The sequence below is a fragment of the Galendromus occidentalis genome, unplaced genomic scaffold, assembly GCF_000255335.2.
Source record: "Galendromus occidentalis unplaced genomic scaffold, Mocc_1.1 scf7180000077520, whole genome shotgun sequence".
Classification (NCBI taxonomy): Eukaryota; Metazoa; Arthropoda; class Arachnida; order Mesostigmata; family Phytoseiidae; genus Galendromus; species Galendromus occidentalis.
In genome coordinates, this window is record NW_003805508.1 from 12,037 (window position 1) to 26,580 (window position 14,544).

General features: G+C 51.5%; 2 protein-coding genes across 2 annotated transcripts; both read left to right on the forward strand.

Annotated features, from left to right (window-relative positions):
- Positions 1-400: 400 nt before the first annotated feature.
- On the forward strand, positions 401-3,277 carry LOC114828435 (uncharacterized). Its single transcript, XM_029112604.1, has one exon. The coding sequence runs from the start codon at positions 401-403 to the stop codon at positions 3,275-3,277; it is 2,877 nt and encodes a 958-aa protein (XP_028968437.1).
- Positions 3,278-3,920: 643 nt separating this feature from the next.
- LOC114828436 (uncharacterized) lies at positions 3,921-4,481 on the forward strand. The gene has a single exon (XM_029112606.1). It carries the CDS (start codon positions 3,921-3,923, stop codon positions 4,479-4,481), a length of 561 nt encoding a protein of 186 aa, XP_028968439.1.
- Positions 4,482-14,544: the final 10,063 nt, after the last annotated feature.

The following is a 14,544-nucleotide window of genomic DNA, read 5'->3' on the forward strand; positions in this document are numbered from 1 at the left end:
ACATTCGACTGAACCCACTGTGCGCGATACCCAACGCACAAATATTTAGGAACGGACGTTCCAAATCGAGACGGAATCATCTGCTCGCTCGGCGTGTGGTGTGTGAAACTTCGACACGCAGAGCACAGGTACATACACAATCACGTCTCGTATCCAATGCGCCTTCAGCAGCACGCGCGGCCGTCTCATGACTGACGCACATAGGGCTGTGCAGATTCCGCCGCGAAAGTCATGGGCTGTGCTCGTGTCAGATAAGCTCCCTCTGGTGTAAACTGGACAGAATGCTCCGCGGACCACCAAAATATAGGTCGCGGACCACCAGTGGTCCGCGGACCCCCATTTGGCCACCGCTGCTCTACACAGTGGACCAAACCTCACCCAGGATCTTCTTGGCGTGATGATGAGGTTCCGGACTCAGTCGATCACCTTGCTCGCCGACATCGAGAAGAGTTTTCCGCAAATAATCATCGAAGAAAAAGACCGGGACGCTCTGCGATTTCTTTGGGATCTCGACAATTCGGGGCACCCGCGTACCTTCAGGCTCACCCGAAATTATTTCGGTTTTGCGTCTTCGTCTTTCATACTGGCTGCCTGCATCCAGACGCTGATCAAGTGGCATGAGCCTGCGTACCCAGAGACTGCCAGGCTGATCAGAGAGAATCACTACGTAGACGACGTTGCAACAGGTGCAGCCAATGAAAAAGAGGCCATGGAGATCTACAAGCAAACAAAAGAAATCTTCGCTCACGGCTCATTCAACCTCCGGAAGTGGAGTTCAAATTCAGCGGCGCTCACAGAGATGTTCCGACACAACGGAGATGGCATCGAGCAGTACGATTCATCCAGCTGGTGTCGAGTACTGGGGATGAACTACAATCAGAGTGCAGACACGATGAAGCTGATCGTCACCAATGCCAGCACCAACCTCGAGATTGTTACGAAGAGGACGGTTCTAAGCATAGTGGCGTCAGTTTTCGACAGAATGGGCATCGTAGCTCCATTATTGGTACCTGCAAAAGTCTTGATGCAAAAACTGTGGACACTGAAGATATCTTGGGACGATCCAGTACCAGAAGACGTAAACCGAGACTTCAGAAAATGGATCGAAGATCTGAAGAGGATCGAATCTGTAACCATCCCACGAAGATATTGGGAGGGCGGAAACCCGTCGGAAAAAACTCTACACGTTTTCGCTGACGCATCTCAGCACGCGTATGGCTTCTGCGCTTACATCGTATCGAGCATGGGGACTAGTAGAACAAGCACCCTCATGCTGGCCAAATCAAGAGTTGCACCTCTGAGGAACGCAACGATCCCAAGGTTGGAGCTCATGGCGCTAACTTTGGCTGCCGAAGCGTTGAGCTACATCCGGACACAGTGTCGCATCGAGTGCGAAGAGGAACACCTTTGGACCGACAACTCGGGCGTTTTCTTCCAAGCAACATCGGAGTATCCGGAGAAACTTCCGACGTTTGCGAGAAACCGAGTACAGAAGATCAGACAACTCGCAGGGCGAGCAACCATTCACCACGTTCCCGGACAACTAAATCCAGCAGACCTCGTCAGTAGAGGATGCACCTTCAGTGAGTTCGAAAGAAGTTGCTGGCTCTCCGGACCCGACTTTATTAGGAAACCAAAATCAATGTGGCCAAAGCCACCAGGAGAATACCAGTCGGAACCCTTACAGGCCACCGAGGCAAAAGAGCTCTCGGAGTTCAAGAGCTTCCTGATCCGCAGACCGGAGCAGCCGGAAGAGGTGGCAGTGAACCTCGTAGTCGATACGCAGTCGACTTTGCAGAATGAACCCGTACTTCGTTTCGATTCCTGTAGTCGATGGAACTTGTACCTTCGAGCCGTGGTTAGGTTTCGGAGAACCGTTGATTACTGGAGGAAGCGGGGTGACAAGGAACAGCTGCAGAGCCCAATCCTGCAAGAGGAGCTCGAAAGAGCCGAGACATTCATTGTATCACAAGTTCAGGCAGCGAGCTACGGTCAAGAGATACGACACATCACCGCAGGACTCAATCTCCCGAAGACTTCACCCATCCGAGTGTTCGCGCCGTTCCTCAAAGACGGCCTTCTCTGCTTAGGCGGAAGATTGGAAAGCAACGTGGGAGAGCTTCCCAAACATCCAGTCATCTTGCCTCCAAAGCACCCGGTAACGAGAATGATCCTGCGGGACGTCCACGAGAGGAGTTGTCACGCAGGACCGACGCACGTAATAGTAGCGACCCGCCACAAATACTGGATACCACAGGGGAAGCGTATCGTCCGAAACATCATACACAGTTGCAAGAACTGCCGAGCATTCCACCTGCGACCAGCGTCGGCCACAGTAGGCCCGCCGCCGGAAGCAAGGGTTTCAAAATCTCAGCCGTTCGAGCATGTGGGAACGGACGTACTCGGACCACTAATGGTGAAACAAGGAAATGAACAGAAGAAGGTATGGGTCATACTCTACACCTGCTGCGCCATGAGAGCAGTTCATCTCGAAATCATACAGTCGTTGTCGACTGTCGAGTTGATGATGAGCTTGAGAAGATTCAAAGCTCGACGCGGATGCCCGCGAACGTTCTACTCCGACAATGCAAAAGCATACCAGCGAGCAGCAGAGGACCTCAAGGCTCTATGTGAACTAATGAAGAACACGAATATCCAGGAACAACTAGCGACAGAGGGTATAGAATGGAAGTTTTCAATCGAGAGAGCACCATGGTACATGGGCTTCACAGAGAGATTAGTGGGAAGCGTTAAGTCGGCGCTGAAGAAAGTCTTGGGAAAAACAGTCGTCACTGAGCAAGAATTGTTGACAGTGCTCTGTGAAGTCGAGTCCATGATCAATAGGCGGCCGCTGTGTGACGTGCCAGAGTCGGAGCACATCGACGTTTTGACCCCCATGCACTTCCTCGTGAATCGCACAGAAGACCCCGTACAGGAATCCATCGCACCGAACAAAATACGAGCTCAAGATCTCCTGAAACGTTGGCGACACAAGAAACTCATTGTGGAGTCGATCTGGAAACGATGGGAACATGAGTACCTCCTGCTTCTGAGAGAGTTCCACGAGAAGGTACCGAAGGATTTGAGCACCATAACCGTCGGCCAGGTGGTCATCATCAAAGACCCGAAAACGCCAAAGCTGTTCTGGAGATTAGGTAGGGTCGAGAAGCTTAACTTCAGCAGAGACAAGGTGATCAGGTCATGCTTGTTGAGGTTGGGAAATGGGCGGATGACCCAGAGGGCTCTGAAGTATTTGTATCCACTCGAGGTGGTGTAGAATAATTGGACACGGACTGAGCCTGTACAATATAGGTTGAGTTCTAATTATCAAAATGGAATCGGAAATCGAGACGTTCTCCTAGCCCGGAGTGTCACCGCCGCTCAAAAGAGCGTCGTGCGACGCTTAGCAGACAGCGAACAGAAATCAAAAACAATGAGTGTACGAATGATTGTGACAGGTGGCGGACCACCGTGAATTCCTAGCAATAAATTTGTGATCAAGATTCATACCCAGTTCAGTTATCTACCCCGGCAAGTCCGCGACAGGCTCCTTTCACGGTCTGCGGCACAGACTACGCGGGACCAATCTCTTATCGGCATGAAGACGGCACTCTTCGAAAAAGCTACATTTTGCTATTCGTGTGTCCGGCTTCCAGAGCCATTCATCTAGAGCTTGTTCCAGACATGACGGCGTATGAATTCCTCTTGTCGTTGAAGAAATTTCTCGGCCGATTCAGCAGCGTAACGCGGATCATGTCAGACAACGGCCTATCATTCGTCAGAGCCGCGAGGGAATTAAGGATAATATAATCTACGATCACGTAAAATGTCCAGCCGTTCAGCAGCACCTCGTCAACGCGGAAATCACGTGGGAATTTATCACTCCTCACGCACCCACCCATGGCGCATGGTGGGAACGCATGGTGCAGACAGTGAAACGTCCCCTAAGGAAAATTCTAGGTCGAGGCGCGCTGTGGTTCAGGGAGCTAGAAACAGTTCTGGTTGAAATCGAATCCTTGGTGAACGAGAGACCTCTCACGGCAGTGCAACTCGATCCGAATGAGATCGGCGCGTTGTCGCCAGCAGATCTACTCTACGGACATAGAGCGAAGCCGACCCTGCCTGAAATGAAATTCAAACCAGATTCGCGAGAAGCAGCGAACTCGATAGTTTTCTCGAGGCGTTGGAAACACCAGCAATCGGTTATTCGAGCCTTCCAGAAGCGGTTTTCGCAGGAATATATCCAGTATCTAAGAACCGCGCATAGTAGGAATCCGTCAGAGTCGCGCAGCGTGCAAGTCGGCGATGTATGCCTCTTGCAGGATCCAAGTCCTTCGAAAGCGCGTTGGCCTCTATGTCGAGTGCTGAGTCTTTCGGGCGGGGAGAGAACGGATCGTCGGCAACGATCCTGCCTCATCAAAACGGCTTCAGGCCAAGTCTTTCAGAGACCGGTGCAGTGGCTCTACCCGCTAGAGGTCTAGCTACGAGAGAGTAGTGAGAACGAGCAACGGGTAATACCACTACATGATATTACATATATAAAGAAATAATATTACATAGAACGTATCGGCGGGCCCATCAGACGAAGGGGGAGAGATTGCGGTGGCGCCCCAGGCCCATCTCATACGCATCGGTTTGCGTTTCGGCGTCTCTTCGAGGCGGACGGGACGCCGCGGGCGCGGCTCCTTCGGCGGCGGCGGGCGCGGCTCCTTCGGCGGCGGCGGGCGCGGCTCCAATAGCAGCGAGCGGGGGCACTCGGGCGTCGGCCACGGGTCTCTCCTCGACCGTGAGCGTGTGGAGTGGGAGCAACCGGACCAGGAACTGCTGCACGAGGTACTCACTTACGGGTACGGGCGGCGGCTGTCGAGTCCCGCGGGCTCGAGCGAGGCGGGCGGCGACACAGTAGGGTCGCCGATCCTCGAATTCCATCAGGTCCCAAACCTCACGGGCGGCCGCACGAAGGTCGGAATAGCGGCAGATGGGCAGGCGCTGGGTATGCACGACGGAGCTTAGGAAGATCCCGAGGGGACTGACGCGGAAGGTTGAGGACATGGTTCGACTTGTACGGCGATCAGAGTGTTCACGAGTCGGGAGCACGAGTGGCCTAAGATTTTCCGGGAAGTCAAAGTTCGGGTTCGATTCGGGAGAGAATAGCTCTCAAACGCTCTCCAAAACCGGGTAGAATTTCGTAATGTCCATCCAGTGGCCCGGTTCCAGACCCCGACGCGTCGACTCATATGTCTGCTCTGCACATTTCGCACTACTAGTTAGCTCGTTAGGATTCGAATGTCATTTCCGTAGGTAGAGATCCAGTCAATTTCTCCAGGAAACAGAGTTGACCGGAATTCTCGAATCTCAAAATCCTGCGTCGCACCCTCCGGATGAAGCGGAAGAGATCTCGACTGTAAGGCATCCGGAGTGTCATTTCGAGAATTCGGCCGGGAGTGTGACGCATATCTAGGTAGAATTTATATGCTTCAATAAAGAGAGAGCCGAGAGACGTCGTGCCATGGTCAGGTTCGCCGAGGCGCGGGGCAGCCCCGACGTGCAACGTGCAGCGGCGGACGTTCAGCGTCAGTTGAGAACCAACCGTCGACCGAGACGGTGAGAGAGACCACGACGGCATCGGCAATTTAACCGAAATTCAGTTTCGTATTCTTTCCGACGCCAAACTGTGGCTTCATAAGGCCAGCGTGCTCCAGCTGACCCTCCCGGTGTGATCGAGCATGGGCCTGCGTTCTGGTATCTGGAGCTCGAACTCCTCTGAAAAAAAACAGTCGTGATATGAGATTCAAGATTCAATCGTCATTCCTTATCCGAAGAACTCAGTTCCCCAACGAGATTTATCGGCCGGCTCCGGGGATCGAACTTGGAACCACCCGACGATAGCGTCGCGGCGCCGGCGTCATCATGGCACGCGGCTCCCTGCGCCGCGACGCAGGCGCTAAGCACTCGGCCGCCGCGCGCTTGATGATCGAGGTCCGGCGAAACCCTCTGAAGCTGCGCCTATTACTCGTCGTTTATCCTTATAATTCGCTAGGGACAAACAAAGAATAGGTTTCCCCGCATTGATCGTTTCTTCATCGCACGGCGGGTCTTCGATGCTCCAAACTTCCGGATAAGCTGAGATTGAGATTTTCGAAGTGTCGTCCATTCTCCGGCGAGCGATTCCGTGCCAAGCGGCAACGGATCGCTGCTGCGGGCTGCGATTCAAACTTCGCCATCTCACGGCGAATCGATCACTCAACTTAAGTGGGGATCAGCCTCGAGCCTCGAGGATACCAATAGATTCGAATGCCGCATCTCAATTACGCCATTTCGCTCCGGGAAATTTCCGGGCTTCCAGCTCTGAATATGATGAAAACAGAGCGAGAAGTGGAAATCTATATATAGGCTTTCGAGAACGTGGCAACTACCCAAATGATCGTGCAGTTCACGGGAGTAGATCCTCGAAGGATAAGCTCGCGGCCTAGTTTAATAAAAGGTGCGACTATTCCGAGCACTTGCCATTTTTGTGTGGGTCCCTCGCAGCTTTCGGTTGCAGGATCTCCATCCACATCCACAATGACCCTGACCATCGGTCATTCGACCCCAGTCACGCCACCTCTCGCGCGAGCCACGTCATTCATGATTTGAGAGCGGCTTCAATTGGTGAAAAGCACGTTTGCACGAGAAGTGGCGGACGACCTGACATCTTGGACACCCGTTGCGCTCGACCAATCGCGCTGTCTCGCTGTCATGCGATGTGTTAAGTCAGACGACAAGTTATGGCTATTTGGATGACGAAGTACATCGAACAGGTCACCCGAGCCTGGGTAATGACAGTAATGACGTTTTCACGTCAAAGCACGGCGCCGACTCGAAATATTCCATCTCTGCTCTTCAGATCGTCTATTCATACGAGTTTCCTGAGCTTTTCGGGGGTATGCCAGAATCGGTGCGGAAGACCCAGCTAGCCTTTGAGGTTTCACTCAAAAATCCGGAAGACAAAGCTCCCGTAAATTTCCAGCATTTTGACACTCTGCCGTACGAGGTGTGTCGCTTATCACCGGAGTTCTGTGCAGTAATCAGGGCGTTACTGGGGTAGCTATGGCCGAATGCTGTAGATCAGAATGCACATCTTGAAGAGACGGTTATAGGAGGAGGTGATGAGAGAAAGAGGAAGAAAGAGGAGAAACAAAAACAAACCGAGGCGGCACTGAAGGATATCGGTGACCAAGCCGAAGGTATGGCAGTTGAGGAGGTCAGGAGAGACCCGATCACAATGACTGTCTTGGTCGGAGAGAGTATCCTCGAAGACCTCAAGAACGAGAAGATCCTCGTGGGTCTCCTCGGTAGGAAGTGTCTCCTACGCGAGAAGAGGAGACTAGTGGCGAAACACGCCGAGAAGATCGACCAGATCTTACTCGAAACCGATGCAACGTATGTGCATCTGCTCCTAGAAATAGGAATGACCAGCCTGCGCGACGAGGATTTCCGAGCGTGGAGAGTCAAGGATCTCGGGGACGAGATCATTAAATTGATAAATAATTCATCATCAAACGGGAAAATCGTCTCCGTGACCTGGGTGAATCTCCCAGAGAAAGGGGACTTGGCCCAATCGGCGATTGAGGTCAATAAGATGGTCGAGCAATGGGCCGAAACGGAACCAGATAGAGTTTCAATCCTCAATCTTCGAGGAATATATTTGAACAAGCTTTTATTCAATAACGATCGCCTGACGAAACAAGGCAGCCAGGAGACGGGTAAAAAACTCGTAGCCTGGTATATCAAAAAACTCCTCCTCGATCAGACTGGGGAGGAGGAATTGGAGGCTCATATGAAAAGGATGAGAAACAAATCTCTCGAGACTGAGAGGTCAAAAAAGGAGAATAAACGGGCAGAGGATACTGCCCAAACGGGAGGTCCTAGCGGCAGCCAGGGCCACGCCGGTAGAGGGGCGGGAGAGGGGGCAGGATCGCCCCATACTCTCGTGGTCCGCACAGAGGGACGAGCCCAGGACAGGGCCGTTCCAACTGACGGCCATACCCCCCAGCAGCCACATCGGAGGATTCCAGGCAAGCATCGAGAACACGAGCTAGGAGCCGACGGAAGAAGGGATCCCCAAGAATAAACGATGTCGTTGTTAGAGACTATGAAATCAGAATCGGTGTTCTTAATCTCCGGGGGGGGCAGAACAAAGAGCAAATGGAAATGCTTAGTTGAGGACGTATCCACCGATATCGACAGGAGGGACGGATCGGTGAAAAGAGGAATTATATTCGCCCATGAAACATGGCTTGTGAATGAGGAATGTCCACCAAAAATTCCCCAGTACGAGTGCTTCGGGAGCAACCGCGAGGGGAAAACAGGGAAACATGCGAAAGCCGGGGTAGGAATTCTCATCCCGGTGGATCTAGGTCGAGTAATTTCCTCAGAGAGGGGAAGAGACTTCATGGCCTTGAGAACAGAAATACGAGGATCGGAATGGATCTTCGTGTCAGTATATGTCGCTCACGAGAGAGGACGACAAAATGGTCAGCTGTTTGAGGACATGACAGAATACCTGCACCAAGAATGCAAGGGGGAGACGCACGTAGTGATTGGGGGTGACATGAATGCTCACATAAACCAATTCGCAGAAGTGGAAGATTCCAGAGGTTGGCTGTTGAAGAATTTCGCGAGCCAGAATGGGCTCATCATAGTCAATGCCTCGGAAAAATGTGAAGGGAAATTCACTCGGGAGGACGCGGTCATCGACTATGTACTGTGCAACGAAATAGCCTATAGGAAACTCAGGGGTATGAAGATTGATGAGGAGACACTGAGAACCCAGATCTCAGACCACAATCTGATAACAGCTGAGTTCATATTCGAGATGAGAGAGGTCCGAAACATCTCGAAAGATGAAGGGAAACCGAGAGCCATGGTAGACAAAACCGGAGCGAGTATAGAAACCAAGGAGACCCTGAGGGAGCAGATGCTGGACGATCGGTCAGCTAAGTACGAAACTCTTAGGGAGGCCATCTTGAGCAATATTAAGAAACATACAAAAAAGATCAGGGTCGTCCAGAACCACCCGGTAATATCGAGGGAACTATCCCTACTATACAGAGAGAAAAAACGAGTGGGTAGGGAGCTGCGGAGGGCGTGGAAGATGGGAATGGACGCTGAGAAACGCAGTATAGCGGAACGATTCAAGGAGACTCAACAGAGAATCCACGACCAGATCCTGACAGAGATAGCCCTCCACGATCGGAAAATGTATGACCACTTAATCCGAGCACCACGAGAAGTGAGAGCCAAACGTTTTTGGCAATACACTCGAAGAGAGGAGCGAAGCCAGTCCGAGCCTACGAAAGCCGTCGATGACACCGGCGCGGAAGTGAGAGAGGAGGACATGACGGAGCATCTTACAACGGTGCTTAGAACGCTTCTAGAATGTGGAGATGCCGCTCGAGGAGACCAGGAAAGGGAATCTCACCAGGGCGTAGTGAGAGCGCTACCGGGGATGGATCTGCGAGTAAACGCAGAAACAATCGCTGAAGCACTCAAAAAAGTATCGACTAATTCGGCAATGGGGCTAGATGAGATCCCGGCCTATGTCATTAAGTCAATGGGGGTGACAGGCTACGAATACATAGCAAGACTGTTCACCCGGATAATGCAAGGCACCGAACCAATTCCGAAGGAATGGCGGGAGGGGCGAGTGACCTTGCTCCCGAAAAGTAACTCGCAGAAGAGAATCCTATCCACGTACCGGCCGATTACAGTCTCCTCGATTCTGTATAGGCTATTCGCGAGGATTATCTGCAAGGAAATCCAGTATTGGATGGAAAACAACGAGGTTTTGGGCCAAATGCAGTATGGCTTCCGGAAAGATCACCGAGGAGACGAGGAGAGGACTGCATATTCATACTCACGTCTACCATCGAGATTGCGAGGCGAGAGAGAAGCGGCCTACTTACATGCTTTCTCGACTGTACGAAAGCGTACGACCGGATAGACAGAGCATGTTTGTGGGAATTTTGGGAACGTAAAGGAATGCCCAGACAATACCTGGACATGATCAAATTCCTATACACGGCCAACACCGTGAGGCTGAGGCACGGCTCAAATGAGTCGGACACCATTCACACAGAGAAGGGGCTCAGGCAAGGATGTCCGCTGAGCCCGATCTTATTCATCCTATACAGGGTGGTCATTTTTAGTCGGGACTTTTCTTCCCTCCCCTCGTCCCGGCCCCAACTTTTGAACGGCTCAATGAAACTATATGAAATAACCCACCAATCAACAGCTCTCGCCCTGACTGACAAAATTCCGTCCCCAGCGGGGACGATTTCGGCCATCTTCACCTGTTGCGGGCGTTTTGGAAATGATCGGTCACTTTTTTCTCGTTGCTCCACGAAAACGCCTCTTTCTCAGCGACCGCTTGGTCGATCGGGCTCAACCTGGCTGCGTTCGACGCGGGACAACCTGGCGAAGGTATGCCATGAAAAAAATTCAGGTACCCTGTTCCTGGGGGAAACGCGGAAGGGGTAATCTTTGGTCTGAAGATCGGGTAAACCAAAATTCCGGGTTGCCGCTAAAATCAGTCGATAACTCCTCAGGGAAGCCGAATTCGAAAATTTTCATGATGGCTAAAAATGCTTAAAAAGAGCCAACTCACCCGATCGGGGGGTCAGCGGCTCGATCCGCCGACTTTTTTTTCCTCCGAAAATCGTCATCCTGAAATTCTCCTCGTGGAACGCGGAATACCGCTCGGGAGCGCTGATGTTGTGTTCAAGCGCGCTCCAGCCTCTCAGCATGCTTCCAAGCGATGGCGCTCTCGGATTTCCAACGGTCGGAATCCGTCGGCATCAGCCATTTTGAAAAGGGAAAGGCCGCGCGAGTCCTCTGTGCATTGTTTCGCTGTCGAATTCGGGATCGCTGCAATCTGTGATACGCAACTGCCACAGCCGTGATCTCGGTGAATTCATTGTGTTCTCCGGACTCTCAAGTTGATATCTGCAAGATGGCTGAAGTCGGACCAAGCAGGAACCACCGGTGGGAAGAGATGATCTCCTGGGGCGCCTTACCTTCCGTCAAACTGGCGAGGACCGCGTGGCGTTTCATCTCTTCCCAGCGGTAGTTCCTGCTCGGTCTCCACCCACATCCTCAGAGCATGGAGCCTTTCGAGAATGAAGTCCGAAAATCATCGGATTTCCACCCACGTCCACAGAGCATGGAGCCTTTCGAGAATGAAGTCCGAAAATCATCGGATTTCCTCCCACAGAGCATGGAGCCTTACGAGAATGAAGTCCGGGAATCGTCGGATCTCCATCCACATCCACAGAGCATGGAGCCTTACGAGAATCAAGTCCGAAAATCATCGGACCTCCATCCAAAGAGCATGTAGCCTCAGAAGAATCAAGTCCAAAAATCATCGGATCTCCATCCAAAGAGCATGTAGCCGAGGAGGCATCGGCTTGGAAGAACGCCGCGATCTCTTGCTCTATCCTGCTCGCCGCACCCCTTGCTGCAGGCGGTGGTGAAGGGCAGTCGAAGTCTGCCGGGATTTGAGGAACAGCACGCATCGAGTAGCGACGAAATCGTGCCTCGACGAAATCGTGCCGTCCAGCCAGTCGATCAAGACTGAAGAACATATCGCAAGCTATACCTCGCTGTTCTACTGACCGAACTACAAACGAGGCGAACTGATGTCGCTCTCAGACTTGAAGAGGAGAACCGCCTAAACCAGGAGTCGGCAAATGGGGGTCCCCGGGCCCCCAGGGGTCCGCGAAATCAGCTGGGGGCGGTATCGCTAGACTCACTACACATGCGCTAGCTCCGAGTGCGCTGGACTATTTCTGATTCACAGAAACGAAATCACTTGATTGAATGCGGAAAATAATTCTTTCATCGTGAAAGCTTGATTGGCCTCACTGTGAGCGTATCGAGCAATCAGGCTGCGAGCTTATCAATTGCGCGTTTTTATTTTGTGTTTCTGCTCGCACTCCCAAGTTCGAAAACAATAATTCATTTCCCCAATTATTAATTCTATTTGGGCATCATTTGTGCTCTCGGTTATGTAACCAGGGCAGGGCTCATCCGGATCTGGAGATTGATGTGATATCTCCCCAGAACGTCCCTATCTGAGGATGGGACTCATTAACTAAAGACCTGGTGGTCGAATTTCGTGATTACAAAATCAGGTAATACGATCACAAAGATATATTTTCCGTATTGAGCTTCAAAGAAAAATAAAGTCAGATATTCTAGCCACGAGTTCCGATCCTGTCGGTGGTAGGAGACCATTAGGGATCACATCCGCGGGAAGGTCTCGGCACAGTGAAGGGATGTTAAGCGTATTGAGTCCGATTGAGTCTTTCCAGTATTTGGCGGCCGTGGATCCGCAGTAGGTTCGCACCTGATCCGCAACAAAGTCGCTCAACACTCTCACAAAGGAACAACTTTTGCGTAACTTCTGATCGTCACTGTCGACTGCGTCGACCTCACGGATTCCTTTTGTTCTCATACCATCCAAGATATCTAAATGATCAATCGCTATCCGCTTTATGCAATCCATTTGCGTTGAATTGACCATTTCGTAGAAGTATTCCTGGCGGAGTGTTTCGTTCTTGGTGCAGTATCCGTCAAAACCCTCGACGTGCTTCGAAAACCAATCCTGATGGAGCTGGTCATAGCAACCTTTCACAGCCTCTGCGAAGCATGCGTAGATTTTCTGGCGTCGTGTGCAGATCAAGTCGAGTTCCGCTTCCGTTTTTGCTGGTTGTAATGTCAGACCTGCAGGCCAAGGTGTGCAGAGGAAGAGCTCTCGCTCAATGCAAGACCCTTTCTCCGCAGCGCTGCTTGAAATCACCAGGAGCACCGCTGAAATCAAAATCAGAGCCCGCATGGCTTCGCAGATTCTGATGTAGGCGAGCAATTTTCGGGTGAAATCCGCGGAGTTTTTGTGGAGACAAACGCTGATCAGCTCCGATGGCACTTCAAAATTCCGAGGAGAATTCAGGATCCTTCCTGAGGGTCGAGGTATTTGCAAAGCGCACAGAGCGGATAGCACGAAGCGAAGATACACACACAGAGCGAATTTCAGCCCGCTCGGGCGTTTTTCATACAGAGAGAACAGTGCTCTATCGAGTGCATTGGTGATCTTATACACCGATAGTATGGAAGAGGATAAAGGGAGAGAGTGGATCTTTGAAGACCCAATCGACCGGATTATCTCCATCGAGGTGCGACCGTAATTGAAATTGATTCTTCTAGCGGAGGGGTCGGTCCCGGATCTCGGCAGACTCACGCCGATGAACTCCCCCACTTGAAGAAGTCTCTGATTACTGCTACACATCCTCCTTCGATGAGGATTACGATTCGACAGGGGAATTTCACGAGGGCGAAAGCTGATAAATTCTGAGAATCTATCCTGACGCTGGGCATTCGGGCGAATGGGGCTCGATGCATATGATAGAGCTGATAGAGAATCGGACCTGAGAAGCGAAGAAAATGCCTTCCGGCGAGTTGCAGCCCATCATTGTCTCATTGCCATTACATCAGCGAAGAAATTACGAGCTACGACAGTCCCATCGCGCACAAATCGATAGTAACACCCTCGATGCCGGGGAGGAGCTCAAGGATTAAGAAAGAGCCTCCGTCCCGGGTGCAACCCCTCCGATGTCGCTGGAGGGATCAGAGTCGAAGTTTGCATCCGTGTTCAGAAGCAATCAGATCTGTAAAATGTGGGACTGTTTGAAGTCCGGCGGCTGATGGGTACTCGCGAGTAGACAGAAGGGCGACGGAATGAACGGATAGATTTATGGAGTCACTGCACAATAAGAACCTCTTCTTCAACTTGATTCTGCCTTAACCAGCTCAGGAGATAGCATTGGTACGGTTTCGAGTCGGGTCACCGAAGTCTAGTTTGGATCACCTATAATTCACATAGAACGATGACCTTACGTTGTCCATTGAGACATTCAGACACAGGCTTAGCTGAGCGTCATAGATGGACGTCTTTTGTCAGGGTGAGGCAACGCAGTCTCAGGCAAAAGAAGGCTGCACGAGGAGCTATGAGCTCAGATCAGAAAAGGTAATCACGGGCCTTGTCTCACCTTTAAATCATCTTCCCCCGATCGCCATACCGTTCATCCATGACCGAGGGACTTTATCATAATATCCCTTAGTCTCGCCCAAGCCTTCACATCGGACATGCTGCAGCTCCAATTTATCGAAATTACCTACTCTCACAACCAGTGATAAAATAATCGCGATCGTGAATAATACGCGACTTTTCCTAGGCTTCATCATGCTTTCATCGATACTTCCTCATTTTCCGCTATACCTATCTTGAATCCTTCTATCGCGGCTCCAGTTCTCGGTCTAATCATCGTCGCATAGATTGAAGGGCTGCGAGCAGTTCTTGGGCTGCCTTCTTGTCCACCTGTATCTCCATTTCTCGTGTGCTTCTCATTCTCGCTCGCCGTCGAGCTATATCTCTGCTAGATACTGTTTCTAGTTCTCCCGAACACGGAGCCTTACGAGAATGAAGTCCGGGAATCGTCGGATCTC

Coding starts and splice junctions, on each gene's coding strand:
- LOC114828435 (XM_029112604.1), top strand. CDS start 401: ATGAGGTTCCGGACTCAGTCGATCACCTTGCTCGCCGACATCGAGAAG.
- LOC114828436 (XM_029112606.1), top strand. CDS start 3,921: ATGGTGCAGACAGTGAAACGTCCCCTAAGGAAAATTCTAGGTCGAGGC.